At 44.4% G+C, this 26,700-nt stretch overlaps 1 protein-coding gene across 1 annotated transcript in view; it reads right to left on the bottom strand.

Annotated features, from left to right (window-relative positions):
• Nucleotides 1-6,370: 6,370 nt before the first annotated feature.
• Nucleotides 6,371-26,700, bottom strand: part of LOC138554985 (cytosolic phospholipase A2 gamma-like) — a 171,807-nt gene continuing 151,477 nt past the window's right edge. Inside the window, exons 5-7 of the mRNA XM_069642605.1 lie at nucleotides 12,035-12,172; nucleotides 10,609-10,734; nucleotides 6,371-6,390 (exon numbers count right to left, since the gene is read on the bottom strand). Of these exons, the coding sequence (XP_069498706.1) occupies nucleotides 6,371-6,390; nucleotides 10,609-10,734; nucleotides 12,035-12,172 (284 nt within the window). The remainder of the gene's footprint in view (nucleotides 6,391-10,608; nucleotides 10,735-12,034; nucleotides 12,173-26,700) is intronic.

Raw genomic sequence — 26,700 nt, 5'->3', positions numbered from 1 at the left:
TGCTTGAATTCAAGAAGCAAGAGCTGCGGTTTAGGCAGCAGGAGCTTGAATTCAGCATAGCCAAACTAAAAATCGAACAGGCAGAAAAACAAAAAGACAGGGATCACCAGTTGGAACTGGCCAAGCTTCAGGTTGCAAATGGATCCAAGGGTCCTAGACATGGGTCTGGGGCTTCCTCTCATCCACGGTTTCCAAAAGATCTGCTCAGTGTGTATGAAGAAAGGAATGACATTATGGACTGGCTGAATGCGTTTGAGTATGCATGCGAGGTTCAAGAAGTTGACAATGCTGATAAGATTGCGTGGTTGCTCAGTAGACTGCCCCATTCTGGCTGCAGTGCCATTATGGAAATGTCGAAGGCTGAGCGGGCTGATTTCGCAATGTTAAAGCAAACTCTCATTTTAAAGTTTGGGAAGACTCCGGCCCAATATTTAAAGCATTTTCGAGAGTATAAGAAAAAGGAAGGTGGTACTTGGGTATCTTATGTCGCTGAATCTTTGAAAAACTTAACTGGCTGGGTTGAAGGTTATAAGGTTTCTACCTTCGAAGGCATGATAAATCTTGTCATGCTGGAACATATTTTTGCTTCTTCTTCCCCGGAGCTTAAGCAGCATTTGGCCGATTCGAAGGAGATAGATCCTAAGAAGCTGGCCATTGCAGCAGACTTATGGGTGTCACATCGAGTGTCCCATAAGGACAAAACTCATCCTGGTAAGCAGGAGGAAGGGAAAAAGTCCAAAGATATGGAGGGTGGGGAATCTGCTAAATCTTCTTCCCATAAGGGCCACAAAAAGAAAAACAAGGGTAAGACACAAGAGAACTCACAGGGTAGTGGAGGTTCGCCTCCGAAACAGAACTCTGGTTACAATAAGCCTCCCTACGTAAACAGACCCACTGGGGCTTGTTTTTCTTGTGGAGCAACTGACCATGTGAAGGGGGATCCCCGTTGTAAGGTTAGACCTTTGGGGGTCCACTCCGCTAATCTGGCCTTCTCCTCCTACGAGGAAGAAGAGATTACAGGAGCATCCTTCTCCTCAGACTCATTTCCCAGCGGAATAGAGGCTGAGGTAGTTTTAGTGTCCCTGGGTTCCTGGGAGCCTAAAGTCGCAGAGGCTTATGCTAGGATTCCGGATAATACCAAGCACTACTTTAAAGACAGTGTGCTGATCAATGGAGTGGATACTCCAGCTCTTAGGGATAGTGGGTGCAGTCGCACTGTAGTGGATTCTACCTTGGTAGACTCAGAGGAAGTTGCCAGAGCTACTCTGATGCCCACTAAGTTGGCTGACGGCCCCCTCCGTATGTTTCCCGTAATACCTGTAAATCTTACTTTAAATGGTACAGCAGTCAGGATTCCAGTGAGCATTCAGAGAAACGTCCCGGGAAAGGTCTTGTTGGGTAATGATCTCAGAGCTTTAGGGCTCGTAGGAGACACTGCCGAAAGACCCTACACACGGTCTCAAGCCCGGGCAGCATTGGCCAAGTCCAATACGCCGCCCCAGCCAAAGGGGAAACCCAAGGCGAAAGGATTCTACAAGTCAAAACGAGGGAAAGAGAATATTCCCCCGAGCTCGCCTACCACTGCGGTGGAGGAAGTTGGTCAATCGCCCGGGCCTGACGAGGAGGTGGCGATGCCTGAAGTATTCGACCCCAACGATCATCCTGAACTAAAAGACTTGTTAGTTGAAGGTGGTCCTGATAGGGACGAATTCAGTAAAGGCCAACGTGAGTGCCCATCTCTGGAAGGCCTAAGGAGACAGGCCTGCTCCCAGCTTGAGGGTGAACCTCCTGGGATGCATAGGATTTACCAGGAAGGTGGACTCCTGTATAGTGAGCCCACAGAGTCTACAAAAGGAGACCATAGGAGGTTGGTGGTTCCCCTTGCTGTTAGGCCCTTCCTCCTGCAGTTGGCGCATGAAGTTCCCCTTGCTGGTCACCTTGGTATGAAGAGGACCAAGCAAAGGTTATCCATGCACTTCTACTGGCCCAAGATGGGGGTGCAAGTAGAAAGTCACTGCAGGAGTTGTGCCTCCTGCCAGTTGTCTGGTAAGGTTGGCGCGACAATCCAAGCTCCGTTGGTACCGCTCCCAGTTGTGGGGGTACCATTTGAAAGGGTAGGGATCGACATGGTTGGTCCCCTTGACCCGCAAACATCCTCAGGCAATAGGTTTATCCTGGTGCTGGTCGACCATGCAACCAGGTATCCTGAGGCCGTCCCATTTACAACTGTAACTGCCAAGCCAGTTGCAGAAGCTTTACTCGGCATGTTTACTAGGGTTGGCCTCCCTAAAGAAGTTGTGTCGGATCATGGCAGCAACTTTATGTCGAAGTATAGGCAGGCTATGTGGAAAGAATGTGGGGTCACCTACAGGTTCTCTTCTGCATACCACCCCCAGACCAATGGTCTGGGGGGGCGTTTTGACAGGACGTTAACGAGCATGATTGGGGCTCTGGAGGAGCCTCAGAGAAGAAAATGGGATCTTCTTGTTTCATGCTTACTGTTTGCCTACAGAGAGGTACCACAGGAGGGTGTTGGCTTCAGCCCCTTCGAACTTCTGTTCGGTCATCCCGTACGGGGACCCTTAGCCATCGTCAAAGAGGGATGGGAGATGCCCACTCCCCCTGTTACTACCAATGTAGTTGATTATGTGCTAGGGCTCAGAAAACGGATGGTACTTCTGATGGGCTTGGCCAGTGATAAATTGAAGGCAGGGCAAGCGCTGGTGAAACCTTGGTACGACCAGAAAGCTTCCCTCATCAACTTTACACTTGGTCAGCAAGTCCTGATCATGAATCCCATAAGGCCTCGAGCTTTACAGGACAATTGGTCAGGCCCTGGTTGAGGTTAACTATTCAGTGGACCTTGGAAGGCCTGGACAGGCTCCAAAAGTGTTTCACGTGAATAGGCTGAAGGCTTTCGTCCCAAGCGCGAAATCGCAGCACTGCTATTGGCTTCAGACGTTGAGGAAGAGGAGTCTGAACCTCTCCCCGACCTGTTCAAAAGCAGTCCTTCAGAAAGCTCTTTTGAGGGTGTCCGAGTGGCCCCTCACCAAAATGGACAAGGCTCAGTGGTTTACCTTGGACATGAAGTAGGTGGAGGGAGGAGACAGCCTCTACTCAGTCAGGTACAAGCAGTACAAGACTGGCCTACCCCCACTACGCAAACCCAAGTGAGAGCCTTTTTAGGACTCACGGGGTATTACCGCAATTTTGTGGCAGACTATGGCACCATAGCTGCTCCTCTGACTGCCCTCACAACTCCGAAGAAACCCAAGAAGGTAACTTGGACCGACGAGTGTGAGAAGGCCTTCAATGGTTTAAAAGACTCCTTGTGCCAGGCCCCTGTCCTTAGGGCCCCTGATTATCAAAGACCTTTTATCGTGCAGACGGATGCCTCTGACACTGGGATAGGAGCTGTACTATCACAAGTAGATGAGAAGGGTAAGGAACACCCTATCGGTTTTATTAGTCGCCAGCTTAAGGACAGAGAGCTCAGATGGTCCACGGTAGAGAAAGAAAGTTTCTCTGTTGTGTGGGCCCTAAGGAAGCTGAGGCCCTACCTCTATGGGACCCACTTCACTGTGCAGACTGACCATAAGCCGTTAAAGTGGCTAATGAACATGAAGGGGGAGAATCCAAAGTTGCTTAGGTGGTCCATAAGTCTACAAGGCTTCGACTTCACTATTGAGCATAGGCCAGGTGTCCAACATAGCAATGCTGATGGGTTGTCCAGAATGTTTTATCGACCTGAACAAGAGACTCATCCAGGGGTGGATTAGTTCCCCCTGTCCATAGTCTGGGAGGGGCGAGTGTTAGGAAAGATTTCGTAATTGTAGGGAATTTTCCTTCCATGTGGCAACCCCTAAACTTTTTGCTATTGTTTTTAACCTTGTTCTTGACTTTGCCAGAGAAGTACAGCCTTCTGCCGCACTTCTCTGGGCTTTCGCTCCTTTCTTACGGGGAAACTGACATGCCCTTAAGACAGTCAGTACCGGGGAACGCTGTTTCCCGTAGTTTCTTTTATCATGTTGCGGCTTTAGTGCAACATGACACAAGAGGGCACTGTAAGCTAAGTTACAGCTCTCTTGGGTCTCTAGCCTTCTACAGACCCTAGATACTCTTTTAGGATGGTATTTGATCGGTGCAAGTCATTCAGGGACTCGAATGGTGGCAGCGATCGTTTTGTTTATTTTGAGCTCCTTTTGGCGTTCTGAGCACGTTTTTCGCACTGAACCCAAATTGGTGGCCTGGCTCCCAAAATGGCCAGTCCACGAGGCTCCTTTGTCCTGTCCACTGACCGTCTTGCTCCCTTCACCTTCCCCAGGTCGGGCGACCCGGGGCCTTCCTTATTTGGGCATGTAGTTTCCCGCGAAACGTGGTTGCTTTCGCGGGCTTCTACATGTCGTTTGTGTGCCTCCAGGGTGTGGGCTGGGATGTCTGGTCCCAATACACATCCTGGGTGCCAGAGAGTCTGGGGTGGTGTGAATGCCTGGGACCACCGTGGTCCGTGATTGGTCCACGTATGGTATGTGTGTTGATGAGCGGATCTCCCATTGGCTCCCCTCCGTTTTGGCGCGAAGGGAACCGTGGATAAGAGGGAGCTGGAAACACCACTACCATGTCGATCTCCTGAGTTCTCACGAACGAAGGAATACAGGAGCCAAGTATCCTGCAACCAAGAGGCTGGACCGAGGAATCGCTGGTGACCCGCTGAAGGAATCCTCCTTTGCACTGCTGTCGTCCTGTGAAACCCTTTCCTCCTTGGATCGAACCAGAAGGCCTGTACTGGTGCTTCGACCTTTGGAATAGCAGGAACAGCTATTCCCGGCGACTTCATCATCTCCTGCCAAGTAAGCCTTCGGAAGTGTCTCTGGGCCATCCAGTTGACTGACCAGCTTACAAGGGAGTCCTGCTCTGTAACTGCCGCCAGGTTGTGTTGTATTTCGAGTCCTTGTCACTCTCCCACGCTTCGTACACTTGGCGTTCCCAAGTCTGAAGGGAGGAGTGTACATTTGGCTTGAATACACACGGCCGCTCCGTTGTCCTGCTGCGGCAACAAAACTGTGCTGGTTTCGTCGATTGGGACGTCTTTTTGCTATACACGACTACGAGGCGTTCCCTGCTCTTCTGAACCTGCCAGCTGCTGAAACTAGCGTGGAGAAGCCTGGGTCTGCTTGCTTCGGGGACCGGTGAGTAGTTTAGCTAGGATCTGGTCGCCCTCCTGCAGTATCCCATTGCTTTTCCCTGCTGTGTAAAAACAGCACCCTTTTGGCCGTACTCGCGCTCTGCTTCTGCTCGCTGTGGAGGCTGCGCTTGAGTTGCGGACCCTGTTCTCCTTCTGCTGTGCACTAACCCGAACTGCCTGACTTCCTCCGAAGAGCTTCCCCTTTTGCCCGTTGGCACCGGCGTGGCAGGTACTTTGAGCACAAGGCTCCACTCTTCGCAGGGCTCGGACTTCCATCTAGTTAGGTGCCTCTGAAGGGAACTGAGTCTAAAGCGTTATCGCACTGCCTGTTTTCCTTTCCTTTCAGGTGGACTACATATTTCGTGCTTTAAACGCTTGCGACTGTGTATTTGTATATATATTGTGTTGATATGGTATGTGTTGGTTTAATATTGTGATATTGTGATTTTCTCGCTACGGTCATTGTTTTAAAGGCCTTAAAATAAATGTGTATCTATTTTTGATATAACAACTGTTTGGAGTAGTTTGTAAGCGCTCTTGCTTTGTGTGCTCATTGCGGGCTTTCAGTCACCCTCACCCCTCTTGAGACCTAGTCTTGACCGCCGCGATCGCTACCTTGATTGGTCTGGCTTGTCCAGAGGTTACCCTGTTCCAAGTAATTAAGTTGGCCTTCTGAACTTCTGCGCCACCAGGACAGAGTTCAGAAATCCGTCTTAACACTGACTTGGCCATAATCCAGGTAAAGTGGATATTGTGATTGGCTTGGTGGGGTCCCGGGCATAGCTAAACCCAATTCCCCAGGCATTTCAGCCATAACTTGCAATCCCAGCATGCACTGCTCAAAGTGACACACATCACTATGCGCTGCAAAAAATATGTTTTTTGAAGGAATGGTATAGTTTTTTCATATATGTTTAAAGAGAAATGTTTCATTACTTTCATTCGGCGGTGTAACATCATGAAACATCTTCAGTTATAAAAACCATTGATATCCAGTGAAAAAACTGTGCTACAGTAACATAATGGTTAAGTTGCCCCAATAACAACCTGTGAAATTCAGTCGAAAGCATTGTTAAAGGGACATTAAGGTTAGGTTGCTCTAAAAAAAATACGTGTTAAAGCTTTTGTTATGTTGCTCTTTAAAAAGCTGTGAAATTCAGGACAATACATTTTTTCAAAGGGACTTTATGGTTCCAGTTCAAAATCTAAAAAGCAAAGAAATTCACTAGTTATGTTAAGCTACAAAATCATAACTCGTGTCTCCTCCATGCACTGCTCATACCGACATACATGACATCACAGATGGCATTACATTTCTGCATATGGCAAATTACAAAACTGATAAAACCACTCAATACATAAAATGGGCTAGTAATTGTATTGTGACAAAGTGCCCCTATATGAATCCCTGTAACATTTCAAACACCAACGAGGGGGGCTTTATTTGTTGCATGCTAGCACTGGTGTTGGTGGAAACAGAGCCAGTTTACCTCAATATGCCCGGGCGAAAAAAGAGCCCTCACCACTGACAGGGCCACAAAAAAGCACATTATTAATAAAGATGGCAGCAAAGGTGTTTATAACCTTCCCCATCCTAGCCCAAGTGCTCAGAGATCAGAGACTACGAATGCCGGGGAATGAGGAGGAATCAAATACCAGGGAACAAAGGAGACCAGCAAAAACAGACCAGGGAACTCCCCGTCAATAGTTTAAAGAAGGGAGAGGTTTAAGAAGAGGAAGTGGCATGGTAGACGCTCTGGATGCTTGGAAGATGGAGGACATAGCGGGTTGCTGCAAAATCCAGAACTAGAGCTGGCCCAAAGGATGGCGTTGGGTGGAGGATCACTATGGCTGGAAAGAGAGCCTATGTTAGTGGAACTGTCCTGAAATCTTGAGCGAGTGCTGAGGTGCTGACAGAGAAGCCAGTAGAGAGTGTTGCCTCAGAGGCAAGAGATACTGCAGACTTCACCCTAGTATGTAGATGAGCTCCTCTGGGAGTTAGAAAATCATGACCAAAATTTGGAATTCAAAGTGTTTTGCTGTGAAAGAAAAGAGGCATGACAGGTGTATTAGTGAGTTGAAGGCTTTAATAAAAATACATTGGGCCTCACAATGGGGTAGGTGGTACCTTGGCGGTAACCACCAAAGGGCATTACTGTTACGGCCACGTGTTCCAGTGGTATTACCAATGGTGGTAAACCCACCAGATTACAAGTGGCTGTTTGGCTGTGTTAGTCCCCATTGACAGAGCTCATAGGACTCCATGAGGATTTTGGCGGCATTACCGATTGCGCTATTAATACTGGTGGTAATACTGCTGAAATGGGTGCATTGTGAGGTAATGCAGCAGTACTGCCTTCAGCATTTTTCTGGAGGTTTTTCCTCCACCTCTCTTCTAAGCCTGTAACTCGGCAGTGCGGTAATGGGCAGCAATGCAATGATAAGGAGTTACCACGCAATACTGCCTATTTTTCCCACACTGCCGAACTCCTAATGAGGCCCTTTGTAAGAGAACGAAAGCTCTGTTGCTCCATTTTGATAATCACAGAGAAAGTATCAATGCTTTAAGAGATAAAGAGTCCATGCCCAAGGCAACTAGAAGAGCCCCCATGTGTACACTGGGAAAGGCTTGAAGTAGTCATGCCCAGTTGACGCTCTGCTTGGGGCATGGACTTTGGCAATGTCCCAGCAATCTCAAAAAGATCATTGTTCCCCAGGCATTTTACAACACAGAAGCATACACAATAGGCAAGTAACTAGAACCACGTTCGAATTATACTAGCATCATTATACTAGCAACAGTATATCAGTTACCCTATATGGAAAAGAAGGAAAAGGGAAAGAAAAGAAAAAAAGGAAAAAAGGGGGGAGTTTGAGAGGCCAGGCATACAGTTCATTAAAGGTGTCCCAGATATCAGAGTGTGTGTCTTCTTTTTAATCTGAAAGGACACCTTGGGCCTCATTACGAGTTTGGCGGTAGCCGTGCCTGTTTTACAGGCACAGCTACCGCCAAACTCGCTACCGGCACCGCCACCCGCGAATGGGCAATAACCGCCCCATTATGAGTTGAATGGGGCGGTAATTGGCATTCCCGGATGGCGGTATTGCCGGGCTCCTGATCCCCATTCTGCCCTATAGGGCAGAATGGGGGGGGTGGGGAGCATGGTTGACCCGGCACCATTAATAACGGTGCTGGTGCAATCACGAGTTATGCTCGCGGGTGCCGCACAGCCCGCCAGGTCGGACCTGGCGGGCTGTTAGGCACCCGCGAGCAGAACTCATAATTCGGCTGTACGGTGTGGACAGTGGTGGTGCCTTACCGGCACCGTCCACACCGTACCACCAGGGTCGTAATGAGGCCCTTTCTCCCTGCTGGATAAAATTATTGGTAAATCATGCAACCAATCATCAACAGTATGTTTGCGATCACACTTCCAGAATATTAAAATTAGTTTTTTGGCAACTAAAAGGGCCCTATACACCCCAAAAAGTGTGCCAACAGGCACTTTGATATCAGCCAGGAACAGGCCCAGCACACAGATCAAAGGTGTACGGGGGAGAGAAAACCCCAACACAAGGTCAACACACTGAAGGACATCCCCCGAAAAGGGTTGAGCTTTTTGAAAGAGCCAAAACATATGTAAAATGGCACCCACCTCTCTCTTGCAATTCCAACTGATGTCACTCAGACTAAGCTTACAATGCTTCATTTTCCATGGAGACCAGTAAATGCAGTGAGAAACCCTTTGCTGGGTATACCTCAAATCCAGATCAATCTTGTACCTACTAAGGCCGCACATATACCACTCCATTGACCATCAGAAACGGCATATCCTAAATCAGAACTCCAAGTACTCCTACCACACTGCACTGAGAAGCCATCTCAAGCCATGCCGGTGAGAGAAGTTTGTAAAGTAAGGAAGCATAAAGCGGCATAATCCGTACTAAAGGCAGATCCAACGGTATGCCATGCAATGTGGCTAATTGCCTAGCTCTTGGTAACTGATGTTACTTATTACCATTGCTTTTACCCACAATGGAGCTCAGGTTGAGCCCTAGGTAGTGGAAATGACATGCGTAAAAAAGCCTTGCGCAAGGCTTTTAGGCATGTCATTTCCGTTAGGGCACTTTTTCATTCATTTTTAGTGCCAAGAGGAGGAGCGGAACGTAACTTATGTTTCTGCTGCTCCCTTCCTCTCTGCCATACAAATACTCCAGCATTTGCGCCGGCATGGATTTTCAAGACTGTGCAAATGCTGGGGATTCCCATGGAGTCTGCCAGCTTTTTGCTCCAGCAAAAAGTAGGGAGACACCATAGGAATCCACTGTAAACGCCACCTGCAATGCGTACATGGCAGGCTGTGTTTACTTTGTTTGCATAGCAGAGTACAAAAGGGCTGTGTACAAGTTTGTACGCTGCCTTTTGGCCCTGCCCTTTGTATAGATGATGAAAATCTGGCGGCACAGACCCATGTACGCGAGGGAGCACACATAATGGGTCCCCCGCCGAATGAACTCCAAAGTGGTTCACTGTTTATCACCTGGGGGCGTTGGGGAGTGAAGAGCTCAGTTCGCCCTCAAAGGTGTTGAACCTTTGACAAAGGGCATTGTTCTGTTGCCAAGGAAAACATCCGAAGCTTAAGCTATTTGCCTGACATAATGATTTTTTCTGATATAGAGTAATTGATTTTTTAGTATGTTGTGCTTACTAGCTTTATGGGCCTACGTCAGATTGCATTGTTACAATAAACCGTACATATTAGTGTTCTTGAATGATTGGCCCATCAGCTCGACCGAATGACTTTCACAAAAGGAATGGCCTGAAAACAGCTTTATTTAGATGTCTGCCTACCATGGAAATGGCAGCAGTGAACGATACAAATCCCAGTAACAAAACATAACAAGTCTTTGGAATCTTGAAAATTATACTGGTCTGTCTACCCCCCACATGAAGGGGTTGCGCTGTAAATTCCAAAGTGCCTTCCACAGACTAAACACCATTACACACCCTTCTGGCTGTACCCAACAAGCAGCCACCTCACTCCTTGGAAGTCCCAGACCACGGGTCTGCAACCTTTGGATCTCAAGATCGTTTTTGGACTACAACTTCCATTAAGCCGAACCAGCATAGGAAATACAGAGGGATCAAGGCAGGTGTAGTCCAAAACATCAGCAGAGCTGCAGATGATTGAATACCCCTGTCCTAGACTATAAAGATGTGATGTTCAAGTATGCCAACCTATGCGAACATTAGCAATGATCCACATTCCTCCGTAAAATGAGACCAACGCGTTGCACAAGGAGCTATTGGCCACCCTACAAAACACAAAATTAAATACAAATCATAGCAAAGCCGAGAGTGCCACTGTCCCTATTAGCCACCATTGGACAGGACAGACAAAATTATTGCCTTTGGTACTTGCCTTTGGATTCCACTGCCATCACAGCGTGTAAAATTGAAGCCAGATTTCCTTTTCCTTGGTCACTGCTTGTATCCCAACTGTCCTTCATAAAGTTAACCAGTTGGTAGGAGATGCAGTCTTTCTTTCCTGTGTAAACAAGAGAAGATTTTCCAGACACTGTTACCTGTGGGGAACACAAAGCAACACATGCAGTAGACACTCAAATCAGCACCAGGGATAGAGAAACAGAAGGAATACAACAGTAAGTGTGATAGTCCCAGCAATCGGATAAGAGCCTGGGTAAGCACGCACCACTCTAATGTAACATTACTTTAACTGTTTAATGATAATTTTGGTTGGGTATGTGGTCCCGTAGACAAAAGAACACCCTCTTGCACAAGGCACATATTGTAAATAGAGCTGTAGATTTCTTGGTAAGGTGACAAAGACGGTTGGGAGGACCTCATGTGCTGAGCAAACAGAAATGTCCAATATTCTCAAGTCTGGTTTGGTGGTATAATGTCCAGATGTTGTACCAATCTGGAATAAAATACTGACATTTGTAGAACATTTTGAAGAAGATTTATTGTAGAGACATAGGCAAGTCAAGGATCTGATGCATTTTGGAAAGATGTTCTTCTTCAGGGACCATAGACTGCCTGGAAGATGTGTCTAGTCAATTCCACAAATATTCTGTGTTTTTTAGAGTGATAATGTGATATATTCACATTTAAAAATGTGCCCCAGCTAGCACCAATAATTTAGTAGAAGGACATGCCACAACATGTTAAACAATCTCCAGATGCTAGAAACATCTTTCAAGTAGTCTATGGTCCCTGAAGAAGAACATCTTTCCAAAATGCATCAGACCCTTGGCTTGCCTTTGTCTCTACACGAAATCTTCTTCAAAATGTTCTTTACCACCGAACCAGACTTGAAAATGTTGAACATTTGTGCGCTGAACACACAAGGTCCTTCCAACCTTCTTGGTCACCTTACGAAGAAATCTGCAGCTCTATAGACCCAGCGATCCCCATCAAGATGAAGTGTCAATCAGAGGTGCATCGACATAGGGAACGGACACAGGGATCAGTGAAACGCATAGAAATCAGCAGAATTGGCTGCCGTATGAATGGTAGAAACCCTTCAATTATTGGGGATAACAACCATCAGTGCAAGAGACACAGTGATCAGTAAAGAACAACCTGCAGCAATCAGGCTGAGAAACAAAGCAACAAGAGAGCAAGGTGCATCGAACAGTGAAGGACAGCAGTAAATTGCAAAAGCAAGTTGAAGCGAGTGGATGAGACAAATACAGCAGGGGAAACACAGCCATTAGAAGAAAGAACAAAGTAACAGGTACACATTGTAAGCAATCACAGGAAGGGAAACAACAATTCCTGTGAATGACTGTGTGAATGATGTATACTGAATCAAAGTCTCTTGCCTGATATGGTGCTGAGGATGGTGCTGAGCAACTGATCTAAAATTCCCTTCTCATCACCTTTTTCTCCAGCAAGACTGGTTTTCAAGCCTGAGATAAGCGAAGTCAAACTAGGAACAAGACCAGTACCTAAGAGACGACCTGAAAGGAACGAAAAAAGTTTGGAGTTCGGTGACCATTTTGAAAATAATTATTTTGAATTTCCTAAACAATTACTCAAAGATTTGTGAGCTCTGGCAGGGACATTGGGATGCTGCACAGTAGGTGAAGAAAGTCATAGCTGTGGCAATAATCTGGACAGGTACCACCAGGGTGTCCTTATGGCAGGAAGTTAAAGTAGCTCTAAAATTCAGTTGTTAAATTCTAGACTAGGATCATGTATATTCGTTTGGTGTCAGTGACTTAGAGTTTAGCATAGATGGACTAATGGAGGTTAATTTTCATTTTTTGTACAGTTGAATATACAAAGCATGCAATAGCACTGGCTGATATTACACACTCTGATGATGAATCTATCTCACTCCAGGATACTATGTGATGCCCAGATGGCCATGGGATTTGGTCCTGTTATGGTTCATTTAGGATGTGATTATTCTTTTGCAAAAGGATACACATGTTATAGGCACATCCTCATGCTGAACCATTGATTAGTCATTGATTAAGTTGCTGTGGAACCAGAGAGGGGTATCAACTTCCCAATCAGATGTTTACTCTTTGCATAGATCCTGGTGTTATAGGCACATCCTCATGATGACTCATTGGTCAGTCATTACACAATTTGCTTTGGAACCAGAGAAAGGGATATCCGCTGTCCAAAGTGATGTCGACTCTTTGCACATAAACTCATACCGAAACTGTTCAGAGCTGCAGGCAATGGTGGCAGCCATTATATACCTCTAAGACTGCAAACTGGTATTGTGTGTGTGTGTATGATGCACCAATAGTTAGTCAAAATCACTCAAGGGCACTCCATACAATTCTGTGTGTGGCCCAGTATTTGTTGCCAATGAAGCTATAAGCTAGGCTCTGCAGCAGAATATTCATCTTCACGCTTACGAACAACTCTATACCAAACGACCTGGACATTAGCCCATGCCTCATGCACTTTGAACCCCAGATTCAATAAATCGACTGACTCAATCTATCCAACACAGAGTTTCTGATTTGTGGCACCACACTTCTGAGCCCCAAACCAATCCCTTAGCACAGAAGAAATGGGAGCTTGTCATATTCCTATGACAACAGATAAAAACCTCAGACTCTTGATGGACTGCTACCTCACACACATTGCTAAGACAAACACCCAGGACATCAAAGATGACATCACAAATATCATTGATGACATCACTGATGACATCACATGTCTGCCTCACTTATTTTGGTGCATTTAAAAATGTAGGCCAGGTGGTTTTATTCACTGACAATCACAATATAAAAATTGAAAAGGTGCTGTATATCAAAACGTTACCCTTGTCGTGTGTTCTTAAAGTACTTTCCTTAGGGTCTGGTCTCAGCTCATGATGCACATGCATGGGGCAATAGCGGGCCTCAAACACACAATTAATTTGTATACAGGAAGATAAACTTTGTGATGATGCTGTTTCTTTCTTCCTTACTTCAGTTTCCCTGTATGTGCCTCTCGTTTATATGCATTGGGTCTGCATATGTATTGTTTGTACTAGTACAAGTGTGTATTAAGTCATCAATTGTTAGCTAGTGATTACATGTTTGACATTACACAATCACCCCTGACATCTTGCTACCAACATAACAGAAAGAACCCCTTGTAGGTAGGGACTTTTCATCAAAACTATTTTCACATGTGATGTCATCAGTGATGTCATCAATGATATTTGTGATGTCATCTTTGATGTCCTGGGTGTTAGTCTTAGCAATGCACGTAGATGGTGCGAGTTATGGTTGCCTAGATTACCATAATGGGGGAATGTGCAGGGGTTTGTGGTTTCACTGTGAAGTATAACATCCCTTTAACAAAGTTTTTTTACTGAATGTACATATATATGGCAGGGAACAAAAACAAAGGGGCTAAACATGTGATGTCGTCAGTGATGTCATCAGTGACATTTGAGATGACATCTTTCATGTTCTGGGTGTTAGTGTTAGCAGTGCACAGTGGTGATGGCAAGTAAGGGGGCTCAGTCTGCCATAACTGGCGAATTTCAGGGGTTTTTCGTTTTTAATTTGAACCATAATGGGGAGGGCGAACATTTTATTTTAGTGAAGTGCACAGGTTTTTCGTAGGGCAACTTAACCATAACGTCCCCTCAACAAAGTTCTTTTTGTAGTGAATTTTACAGGTTTTTGGGAGGGCAACGTAACAATAACGTCCCTGTAGCAAAGTTTTTTTACCTGAATGCCATAGGTTTTTAGTAGTGTAAATGCATCATAACAGTACTTTAACAAACATTTTCTACTACACTTATCAGAGTTCTAATGGTAACACATAAGCATACTACTGTAAAGGAACATTTGAAGTAACTGCCCACCTTTCGAAGAAATCGACATTATCCTATGCTGGCGCACAGCATGGGGGCGTGTTCGAAAAGTCATACACACTTCACAATGACATGTGTAACTGGTTGATAGTGCGAAAGTACATTGGGTATTCTGGTAGGAACTTGTAACTGCAAAATTTCCGGCGCAGAATTCCACAATGAAAGTGTGCAACACAATATAAGCAAGAGTGCATACCGACGTATCTGGATCATTAAACTCCATTCCTCCCCAAAGAGTGGGGGACGAATGCCATTAGCAATCAATATTTTACAGCAGTAATCCGTGGTACCAAAAAAGAGGATTTTTTGACTTCAACCGGAACGCCTCTGGCGTTCCCGGCTGAAGAAAAGAAATCCTTTTTCAAGATGGCCACCATAGAAAGGTAAAATGGGTGTTGGATAGAAAGCCTTCTTCGCTTTCCATTGTAGGCTGCAGAAAGCAAAAATGAAACTGTGTGACCGTAATGGCAGCACCACATTTGTGTTCCTTGAGAAATGTGTGGTTATGAGCAAGATCTGTACCACAAAGGCAGTGCCTGGTGGACATGGCGACCTCAATGCAATGTTTTGTTCCTTCCAGTAAAGACCAGTAGCCACGTCCCCGACATTGTGGCCATTAACCATACATAGAGGCTACGCCTCAGAGACGGAAGCTGTACCGTTGATTTGTTATGTACATGACGACACTTGTTAAATATGAGAACACAATCACATGCACAACACAAAGCTTTTCAGTCGTTGTCAATGACCTTTACATACATGTGTTGTACATGAAGTAATTTTTTTCTGTAAAAAAGAGTGTATAAAACGCAAAGGAGTAGTGTACTTACGTTGACATAAAATCCCAAACAAACTGTGTGATGTGAAGCACAATGACGTCAGAAATACTGGAAGCAACACCATTACCACTCACCTTTCGACATATAATTTCGTAAGTGGCACAGGTCGAAAGGTGTGAAGATATGTGTATTGGGAGGGTGTAACCATGTATGATTTTACAAACATTTCTGTGCATAGGGCATCTGCGTGACAGAAATTGGCCTGACGGTGACAGAAAATGGCCTGACGGCACTAAAGCATATGAGATGGGCCTGACCCTCCCGAAGCCAATGCAAGTGGTATGCAGTACCTTTCTCCATAACGTTCCTTGGCAGCTTAAACAAATGCGTCCATATGGACGTACGTGCCGTGATGTAGCACCTACAAAAGAATACATTACGACCTGCAACGTAGCATACCACATTGTGAAAACAGAGAGTACATTTGTAAAGAAAACACTAACATTTAAGAATTAGTACAGTAGTTTTATTTCACAATAAACTGAGCGAAATCATCGCCCTATGCAATTAGTGAAGTAGTTTGGTTTCACAATTAACTGTGCAAAATGATCGCCCTAATCACATTTCCATAGAAGTGTTAAGTTTGTCTCTTTGGTCGACAATGAAAATGTTAAAGGCCACACTGTTTTTTTTCACACACAGAAAGTAAGCGTTGCCGTCAAAGTAGTCATTTTCCTCCCACATTGATGTGCAAGACGACGTCAACCGCTGTGATCGACACCACCAGAAAGGATGGAATGTTACTTCTTATGGCGACAGAAGCGTAAGGACACAGAGGGCCGACACGATCATCCCAGTGAATTATGACGCTCAGACAACTGGTGATAAACAATTGCATTTGACAGTTAAAAAATCCATCACTCGGCAGCTGTAATCCATGACAATGACAATAGGGAAGGAAGTATCTGAGGGGGAAAGTGGAAAAAAAACATGTATGAATACGCAACCTTTGGATAAACCAAAGTTGTAATACATAACATTTTCAGTAAAAATTTAATTGATTAGGAGGAAATGTAGTGGGACCCTATGGACGGCGACAATGTGCAATGTCCATAATGGGGTAAAAAAAATCGAATGGCACTAAAAGCTTGAATGTCGTTATTAATAATAACATTTTTGTTTGGAAGTAGCTGCGCGGTGGAAGGTGAAATAAAAAGTGTATCAACACTCAACCTTTGTACAAAACAAAATTGTAACACATACTTTTTAAATTAAATATTATTATAATGTGGGGAAATGTAGTGGTACCCTACAAACGGCGACAATGTGCAATGTCCATAATGGGGAAAAAAATTGCAACCGCACAGAAAACTTTTACAAAGTAAAATAATAACGTCAATTCGGTATATAGGCGGCAGAAATACACTTACATGATGTGGACAGCCTCCATTGCGTTCGCTGTAGTCAGAAGAGTGGCTCTTCAGGAACTAATTTTGCATGGTCGATGCAAACGTTTTTGAAGCATAACCTTATCAAACGATATGTTTTTCAAACAGTTTCTCCCTACATTCTTTCTACTCTTTCCCTCTACGTCAAGGTTAAAAAACAAGGGACCCTTATGGGTGTCGACAAATATGCGGCCGTACAGAGCTCGTATTGAAAACAGAAAACGCAGTGGCCTTCACTCCGAATGCAAATACATTCTCATTTTGCAACAACATATCAGCGGCTATTCATGAGAACCGCTACTCCCGTACACGTGCAGAAGGGCTGTGTGTACGAAATAGTGCAGGTGGCTGGCTCAGATTTCAAACAGTAGGACTCCAGCCTGACCGCAGTAATGATGTTTATGTATTGTAAAATGGACGCAGTAAATTCATTTCGTACAATGAGTAGCAAGTCCCACCGTACCGTGGCGGACGTATCGAAAGATTACGACGCACTTCACGCTGTGCCACAACCAATCGGTGAAAGCGCAACATGGTCGCGGGCAGCACGCCACAGAATAGCCAATTGCAATCTTGTCCACAGAGCGAACAAGGAAGTGTGACCGCGGAGAGGACATAGATATCACTAATTTTTAGAGACATACTTTTTGATCGTTTTTTTAGGGAACTACTGGATGGATTGTCACAAAATTTACAAAAGAACGCTTTCGCGCCCAAGCCCCTGCCACTGCTGCAAATTTGGTGCAAATCCGTCCAGCGGTTTGGCCTGTAGCCGTGCGCAAAGTTTTCCCCCATTCAGTCTATGGGAAAAAAAGACGTTTTGGAACCCCCCCCTATAACTTTTCCCCCTGGACCAAACATTGCAAAAACATTAAGAGTGGCCCATATACTTTTTTTGCAAAGTTTGGTGAGGATTCGTCCAGGGGGAGCAGAGTTATAAGCCATCCAAAAAGTGCTATTCCTATGGAAACAGCAACTTAACCATAACTACACGGCCACGGTAGTGGCCGTGTAATATATATATATATGCACTGGTGAGGTAATTGACAGCATAAATTGGAAGGAGTATGACAACAGTGAGTCTCTAACATTGGCTCATTTGAAACAGAACCACACCCAAAAAGTGATTGCCTCTAACTGTATTTGATTTGGTGACTGCTTTAACCTAAGGGTGTCAGTTCAAGTTGGATTCTCTGCCTTGCATGTTGTCTTTTATTCCCATCCATTTCATTTTCGACGGGTGCGGCGGACAGTCAGCTCTGACCTAGTTACAAAATCGCTGGGGGGATTTTTAACTAGCCCATCTCATTCCTTAGCTGGAGTCAGTCAGTGTTGTTCAAAATGCGCTCATCCTCTTGTGTCACAGTCATCCAATTCTCTCAAAACCAGCAGTAACCTTTCTTCTATCTTGGCTGCGGCCTGCTCGCTGAATTGTTTGATATTGCTCATCTGAGGAGGTATGAGTTCCTTCATGCCTCTAGTTTGCTCTCGTGGTGAGCATCACGCTTTACATTTCATCATGGCAGCAGAAGATATTTGGTTCTCCTCCCACTAACCTTAAGCAATGTGATCTAAGTAATGTAAATATTCTGATTGGTTTGGCGTGCAAAGGAGATAATAGACACAATACTCAATGTTTGGAAACTGCTCTAATTCACTGTAGTTCTTCGAATACTGCAATGGGTGACTGCTTGGACCATAGGCGGCCCCCGACTGCTACAGAACTGCTGTTATCCACACAATGCCCACTACCACGCTGCAACAGAGTTTTTCAAAGAGGTCAGGAGAGATTGCTGCCCAACACTACCCTAGTACTGCGTCCTTATTGCACAGGTCGGTATGTCAAACATTTGGGCAGTACCAGGCACCAGCTACTAGCGGAATTGGCAAAGAATTGTGGGTATTATTCTCTGGACATGGAGATATCCACGTGGGGTATATTTTGGAGCTTTCCAATCTGATAGTAGACTAAAACTCGAGGTATTTGAGGAATCTCAGGGACTAGCACCTTCAGCCAGACATCTTCGCTGTGCTATTTGAGGAGTGTAATAACTTAGCAATGGATTTGTTTGCAGCCAGTAGGCACACGAGGCACTGAGCTTTTACCAATAGGAGGCTGGACCCAATGACAGTGGAGCGACACTTGATTTTTGCAAGTTTGGCTCTGTCTGGGGACTATGCTTTTTTTCCTCTGATGACCAAAAGCTTGCTGCAAGTGTGATGGGGGAGCTAGGTCTTGTGATAATGACTATGTTCTGGTCATTACAAGCTTGCTTTCTTCTTCCTCTGTTCCTTTCTATGCATTTTCCAGTTTGGCTTCCTCACCTTCCACATCATCCAGTGGGTCGGACAGTCAGCTTCCACCCCTTGATATTGTTAGGGGTGCAGAGCTCATTGCATTGACAATTTTGGGGCTCACTGATCTGCACCAGTCCTTTAAAGATCACCTGTCACCCTCCTCTGCAACTCCTGGCCTTCTTCTTTATAAAGAAGCTATAGGGCGGCGTTGTCACTCTGGACAGGCTGGCTTTTATGAGAGGCATTCCGATCCTGTTTCGGCTCCAGGTGTGCTAGTGCTGAATTTCATTGCTTCCTTTTGAGAAGTGGTGAGGCTTTCCACACCATTGGGGTCTAACATTCGACAATCTCTGCGGAGCATGATTTTATGGATGGGAAGTCAGCAGGCAGGCACCCCTAACGTGCCATCTACTTAAAGGAGTGCAGTTTCTTCACCCTCCTTTCTGACTCTAATTACTATAATAACCCCTTTGGAAAACTAACAACGTTCTGCGCGCTATTCAGTGTTGGCCAGACAATTTGAACCTCTTGTTGAAGGATCTGTAGGGTAATGTAGAAATGCTTCTATTTTTGAAATCCTGTAGGAGGGTGACTGCTATTAAGGCATTATGTGTTTTAAAAAAATGTCTTTCCCAAGGGGCTGTCATTAACGTTCTCTTAGTGCAGCAACACTGACACCATGCTTGTTTCTGAACAAATGTTTACAATGTTTGCCCTCACATCACTGCCTTTGCATGGTGCATTGTCTGCAATAATGAGTATGGCACAATCTACATTCAACAAAGGACATAAACAAGCCACATACGCCCACATGGGAACGCGATGGACGGGGCCCCACAATTGACCACATATATGTGTCAAAAGGACTGCTCTCACCTATATCCTCATTCAAAGTGAAGGGAACCTTGCACAGTGACCATAACATGCTGATCACTTCATGGACAGCCCCAAAAAGTTATTTGAGAAAACAAATGGGCATTCCAGTAGAACTCTGCGATCGTGATACTCGATTAAGGCTAACAAAAGAATCAATAAGGAAAATAAAGCAATACTTAGTAGCAAAGGAGCTAGAAGAAAGGGTCTTACATGACTATGTCACCCATTGCTTTTCCCTTACCAACAAATACAGAAACATCGAAGTAATCAGACAAAGCAACATCTGCATAAAAAAATGTTTCTCTTAGTGGGAAAGAGGAAAGTGCCGCGTCAAATAACAAGATGTGCAAAAAGAACACCCACAATGGAAAACAGGGAAATAGCAAAAACAGCAACTAAAGCCTACAAAAAGTGGCTAAAGACTTACAGGATATCTCTGTACCAAGAAGATTCGGAAGCAATGCTCTGAGCAGTCGGTGGAAGACAATCGAAAGACTTCTGGTTGCTAATAAATTCGACAGCAAAAAGATACCCACGAAGCACTGCAAAACAAGGTAGGGGAGCAAAAATGGGTGACATATTTCTCGGAGCTCTTCTGGAAATAGCCCACTGTGTCCCAACTTTCATCGTCAAAATTGTGGGACATCCACAATGATGACGATCTGATCCTGAGGAAAATAGCCAAGCTCAAAAGATCGAGAGCTCCAGGCTCTGATGGGATTACAAACATTGACTTGAAAAATCACCCAGAAGAATGGGCCCACATTATTGCAGGAGTAATTAAAAACTGCATCATAACACAATCAATTCCAGAATCCTGGAAAACAGCAAATGTGGTCCCAATCTTCAAAAATGGCAAAAAAGACAACCCAACGAACTATGGTCCAATAGCTCTGTTGGAAGTCATTGGGAAACTCTTTGGGTCCCTACTACTGGATATGTTCCAAAAATGGGCCAGGACATCGGAATGCACAGACCCTTACCAATCAGGTTTCGTCAAGAACCCGGGTACAACAATAAACATCATGTTGCTAAGCGTATTAAAGGCAAAAATAATGGAGGGAAGTCCAAGAGTCTTTCTGGCCTTCGTTGACCTGGTCCAGGCATTTGACCAGGTCAACTATGGCTAGAATTGACAAAATGGAAATGTCCTAATTCAATCATGGACCCTATTAAATCAATGTACTCCGGAACATCAATGAGAGTGCGGCTCAGCGGAGCGGGGTATCTTTCCGAAGAAACTGAGACGTTTAGAGGGGTCAAACAGGGCTGTCCACTGGCCCCAGCCCTGTATAACTCATATATGGGAGACTTTAAAGCTCAAGAAGGAAATACAAGATCTTTTCCCCCCAAAGATAGGAGACAAGAAAGTTACACGCCGCCTATATGCTGACAACATCACCTTACTGGACCAGACTGCAATCGGGCTCCAACATCAACTAAACAACTTGCTTGAATACTTAAGAGAATGACCTGGAACTTAACATAAAAAAACGAAGATAATGGTACTTGAAAAAATAACAAAGCCAAATGAAAAACTACAGTGGCACATTGCGGGAGAGCAACTGGAGAAAGTAAAGAACTTTAAATACCTGGGCATAACACTCAATGGTAGTCCAGTGGAAATCGCAATGCAGACAACACTTTATTCTAAAATCAAGATCTTAGCCTCGCAAATAATGGCTATGGATAAAAAATGTGGGTGTTTTTCAATGATGCCATTGATAAATGTTTAAAAGGCTAGAGTGACACCAGCTATCTCCTATGGAGCAGAAGCAATGCCTTTTATTCCGGAGAAAATCTGGCCAAAATTGGAGGGATACTACTGGCGGAAAGTGCTGATATTACCATCATCAACGCCAATGGCCTCTGTTACAAGGAAACTGAGCCTGGTTTCACTTAAATCGACAATTGATCTAAACGGATTGATGTTATACAGGAAGATCCAATCCGTCCCTCGGCCAAAAATACTCAAGATTATTTACAGAGAAAGGGAAGGAGGGAATAACAAAATGTTATCAAATTGGGCAATCAAGAACAAAACCCTCTTAAACGAGATTGGCAGCACGGAGGAAGAATTGGAGAGCAATTCATCCAAAACAAAAAAACGATTAAAAGAATGGGATTGGATACAAACATTGGAGGCAGCGTCTAAGAATAAGTTAACCCTACATCTCCCGACAAACACACAAAAAGTGAACCAAATGATGGGATACTTGACAAAATTCCCTAACAGAACACTGCGAACAACATTCCTAAGAGCTCGCCTGAATCTATTGAAAACCAATGAGATGTTAGCTATTAGAGGGATGTCAAGTTCGAACAGCTGTACGATATTGTAACAAAAAGGATAAAGTGAAAACAGTCAGACATCTGCTGCTGTCGTGTCCAGGAACAACCACAGCAAGAGCCATCTATTTGTGACATCACTTAGACGCCCTACAGATCTATGAGGAAAAGGACTGGTGGCACTGTTTAATGACAACAACACTGGTGATAGCTGTAGCACTATTCTTCCAAAATAGGTCAGGAGCTGGCAGAGGACAAAAATTTAAATCGAAACTGGAACACACTTTGTCGAAATTAACAAGCCGGGCAGCGACAAACTGAGACTTGATACAGACATTTTCGTTTCCTTCTGTTATCAGAGAACATTTTCTTGCAAAAATTGTAAAATACAATTAAGTCAAGTAATTAAAAAAATTTTAAAAAAATTTAGGAAGATGTCAATGAATTTCATAAGTTTTTCATAGGCCAATGTACCTAGAACCTCCAAAGTTTCTTCACTTAACTTTTTGTAATGATATACAATATCATATCTACAGAACTCACCAGCACTTTGTCTGGGGCACATCCAATGTGGCCACTTTCCCCCATTTTGTCATGGGAAAACTGATCAGTCATTCAGACTATGAGTACAGGGAAAAAAACTATGTTTCTATTTTGTCTTTTTAACTTTTTGGTTTCTTTTCAACAGTGCACACAGCATTTTGCAATCGAGTGCAGTGGGGATACTTTTGTATCACCTTGGCCTTTTACACTTGGGATATTTGGGTATTTTATGTGCCTAAAGACAAGCTTGTGGCAGCAATTACCCTTTTACCATGTTTGCTTTATTTTTAGTGTGCACCTTCACGTTTACCACATGTGGCTACTAAACGTGGCTAGTGCACTAACATGGCAGAGTCACGAGATGTTTCTCTTGTTCTTTGGCCATATTGTTTTGCCTTCTTCCTGCCTGCTCAGGTCAGGAAATCCCTTATATAGTCATGCATTCACCCGGCAAAGCTGCTGCTTTCACGGGCTGCTGTTGGCTTGGTGTGTGTGAATTCAGGATGTGGATGGGACCAAATGGTCCCACTCTACATCTGGGGCGACAAAGAGGTGTGGACATGAGTGAAACCCACTGTGGTCCCGGATTAGACCACTGCTGGCTGTTATAATGGTGCAGATCCTTGCCATTGGTGGGCTTGGACTTGCTGCTAGCCAATTTTTAGGATAAGAAGAGGATGCCTGCAGCCATATCTTCAGATAAGCATTGGAGCCAAGTGTCCTGTGTAGAAGAGCTGCTGACTGATGATCTGGGGATGACTCCGAAGAGGCCTGCCATCGCTTCCTGCGTTTGGCCCGGTGAAGCCCTGCAGCACTACCTGATCTGTGAAGGCCCTCTATGGAGCTTCATCCCTTGGACTGGTGGGAGTAAACCCTTATGGTCCTTTTAATTAAGGTAATACATCGTACGATGGATGGGATGGAGAGTAACTCTCACACCAAATAAGAAGCCTGACTCAGGAAGTTGGCAAAGTGTCTGTTTTATTATCAATTATCTAAAACAGGGAGTACAACGGACATCAACGGACGTCTTACGGCATGGTATCGATGCATTTCATAAAAAACATTACTTTTATAGCAGAAACTCTTCATACGTGACATCATACTACGTGGCAAACGACAAAAACCTACATGGGATTGTGATTGGACTAAGGGGAGTATCTAGGTATACTTTCTATAAGGGATTGGATTGTGATTGGCTCTCTATAGTCAGGTGGGCAACTCATGCTCTCCCTCTGTGCAAGTCATCTTTGACAGTGATAAGAAACACAATATCTCATTGGCTCTCAAACTATAAGGCCCTTTGTTATATGGCCCTCTACAATTGGTTGGCATGCTTGTATCCTTCTGGAACATTCGATTCTCTAGCAGCATGTAAACTGGTACCCCAGGTGCTGGTGGGTTGACTTGACCATACCTCCCCACCCAATTAGCCCATCATCTTTCATCACTCATGCCGTCTGCCATTCAGATTGTCTTTGAACTTGGCCTTGCAGTAGCTTTTCTTCTCTGGGAATTTAAAGGAGTGTGAGCACGTTCTTATCAAGGTTCAGACTTGCATGCCCACTTCTAATTCATCCTCAACTCACGTGATCACCAATTGTGAATTGACCCATTTTATAGCATTTAATTGTCTTGAATAAAGAAACTTGCCACTCATGGTGTTCTCTCTTTGCAAAATAACAAGGGATGCCTCAGCCTCTCACATTCAATGTTCTTCAAGGACTGATAACCAGTTTTGGCTGCTTTAGCCTTTGACACCAGGCCAAGCAGTCTTCCTTTGGTCCGTCTTCGAGCCTCTGCTTATTTCTTTGCTGCGACACACACACACACAGCTATCAATCCTCCTTTCTCCAAGGGTTGAGCTTACTAAAATTGTGACATCGATTGTCCAGATTCTACATATTTATATATATATTGGCGACAACGCCTGCAGTCTATTCACTACGTATAGCCAGCATTCAAGATGACTTAGTCTACTTGCGTTACAGCATTTGTACAGTTATAAAAACAACTTGCATTTTCTGCAGTGCTTCTTTACACGTGCAATCTCCATTCCGCACATGAAAGTCTTCTCGATTCTTTACGTCACCATCAGATTCTATACGGTCTATGTCTTCTCTTCTTTGGCCATCCTTCTCAGTCCGTCACGCTCATTTCTTGTGATGTCACCAGCCTCTCCTTTTCACATCTTCACACTTCTTTGGGGCTCTCCCTCAGGACACCTTCATCTCTTCGGGGACACATCATATAGGGTTTTCTCAGTGGATACCTTGTCTCAAAGGCTCTTCGTGGTATAGGTACCATTACTGGTGTTGCACATGGCCCAATTTCTGGTTTCCAACATATAGGCAAAATAGGGGTGGGACTTCCTCCAGATGAATTCATCTGCTCCTCTACATTCCCCCCTAGGGTTTATATATCGACCACTCTTTCACCAGTCTCCACATCTTGGTATTGCTTCTTGAAAAAGTGCCTCCTTGGAGTCCAGACCTTCACCACTCCCTTCAGAGATCCTGCTGATTTTACATGTTCATCAATGCTCCAGGTCATACGGCTGCATTGTCCTTTCATATTACAGTAGATCCATCGTCCCACGTACTTCCTGTGATTTCTTGCATGCAGGAACTTCATTCCCTCTGGTGCTAAGATTCTGGCCACTATATATTTTCTGATTTCTTCATCCGTCAGTTCCTTGGGCCCACACCCTGATTCGACATCGATCATGATCTTCATTCCTACTGCCTTCTTTACTGTCTTCTTACACTGTGTAATCATTATCCTTATCACACAGAATCCAAACATCACCATCACCAGTATTGCTCCTAGGAATCTGAAGATGTTTGCCATCGATTGCAGAACCCACGAGAAGATAGATGCAAACCAGCTATCATCTGCAATCTCTTCTGTCTCATCTTCCATCTTGTTGTGTGGGTTTGTCAACAACGTTATGGCCTCTGTCAAGGTCCCATTCTCGTCATCATGAGAAGGTACGAACATGCCCAAGACACAGGGGGGTTATGTCACACAGAACAACAAGAATGATAATGTATAAATAGCAGACATCTACTGGTGAATGGAGAGGTGGTGGACCGGGTCAAGGAAACATAACCAATATATATTCAAATTTTATTAATATGTTAAACATGGTATAAAAATTAACAACATTTTCATTCCATAATTTGCCAAACGTAAGGTATTGTATGAAAACTTTCAGATTTTGCATTACACCTGCAAAGGACATCATTAAACACGAGAAAAAAAAACACATATATATTTTCTCAGAATTTTTGATGTGCAATCAGGCTATTCAATGTATGCCACTGTTTTGCATAGGAGGAATAGAGCTATCTCCATGTGATCGATACTTCACATAGGGTGTAGATATAATCCTGCAAGGTATCTAATAAAGTGCAAAACTTGTGCAAAACTAGTGCAAAACATTGTTTTGTTGAAAATCAAAGTGCTATGTGTTTAGGTATGAATGTGCAACATGAAAGCCCAATGTTTTTTGCACAAACACCTCCATCCATTGCTGTGATCGTATCAAGTACATATTTGTTCTGGAGGGTCATCAGCCTTATGGCCCTAAATTCTTCCTTGATCGCATTGAATCCCTTTATGGTAGTGTTGATCGTCTGCAGGAGTTCCCATCTGGTAATCCGCAGCCATTTGGCATTGGCCATCGTCTGGATCCCAGGCATAAAGATAGTCGTGAATATCGCTGAAGTCTGGCTGAACAACCTGGGCTCATATGGAATGGCATCGAAGGGTTCTATTGATTTTGCTGAAAAGTAATACTCCCTCCTTGTCCAGTTGAGGAATTCTAGTGATCTTCTCTTCCTCAAATGGGCATCTGCTTTTTGAAACTCTCCAATGTTCAGGTCACTTTTAGGAATCACTAAAACATGGAACATGTA

The sequence above is a fragment of the Ambystoma mexicanum genome, chromosome 1q, assembly GCF_040938575.1.
Source record: "Ambystoma mexicanum isolate Mex_15411 chromosome 1q, UKY_AmexF1_1, whole genome shotgun sequence".
NCBI lineage: Eukaryota > Metazoa > Chordata > Amphibia > Caudata > Ambystomatidae > Ambystoma > Ambystoma mexicanum.
This window is presented reverse-complemented; position numbering and strand designations above follow the sequence as displayed.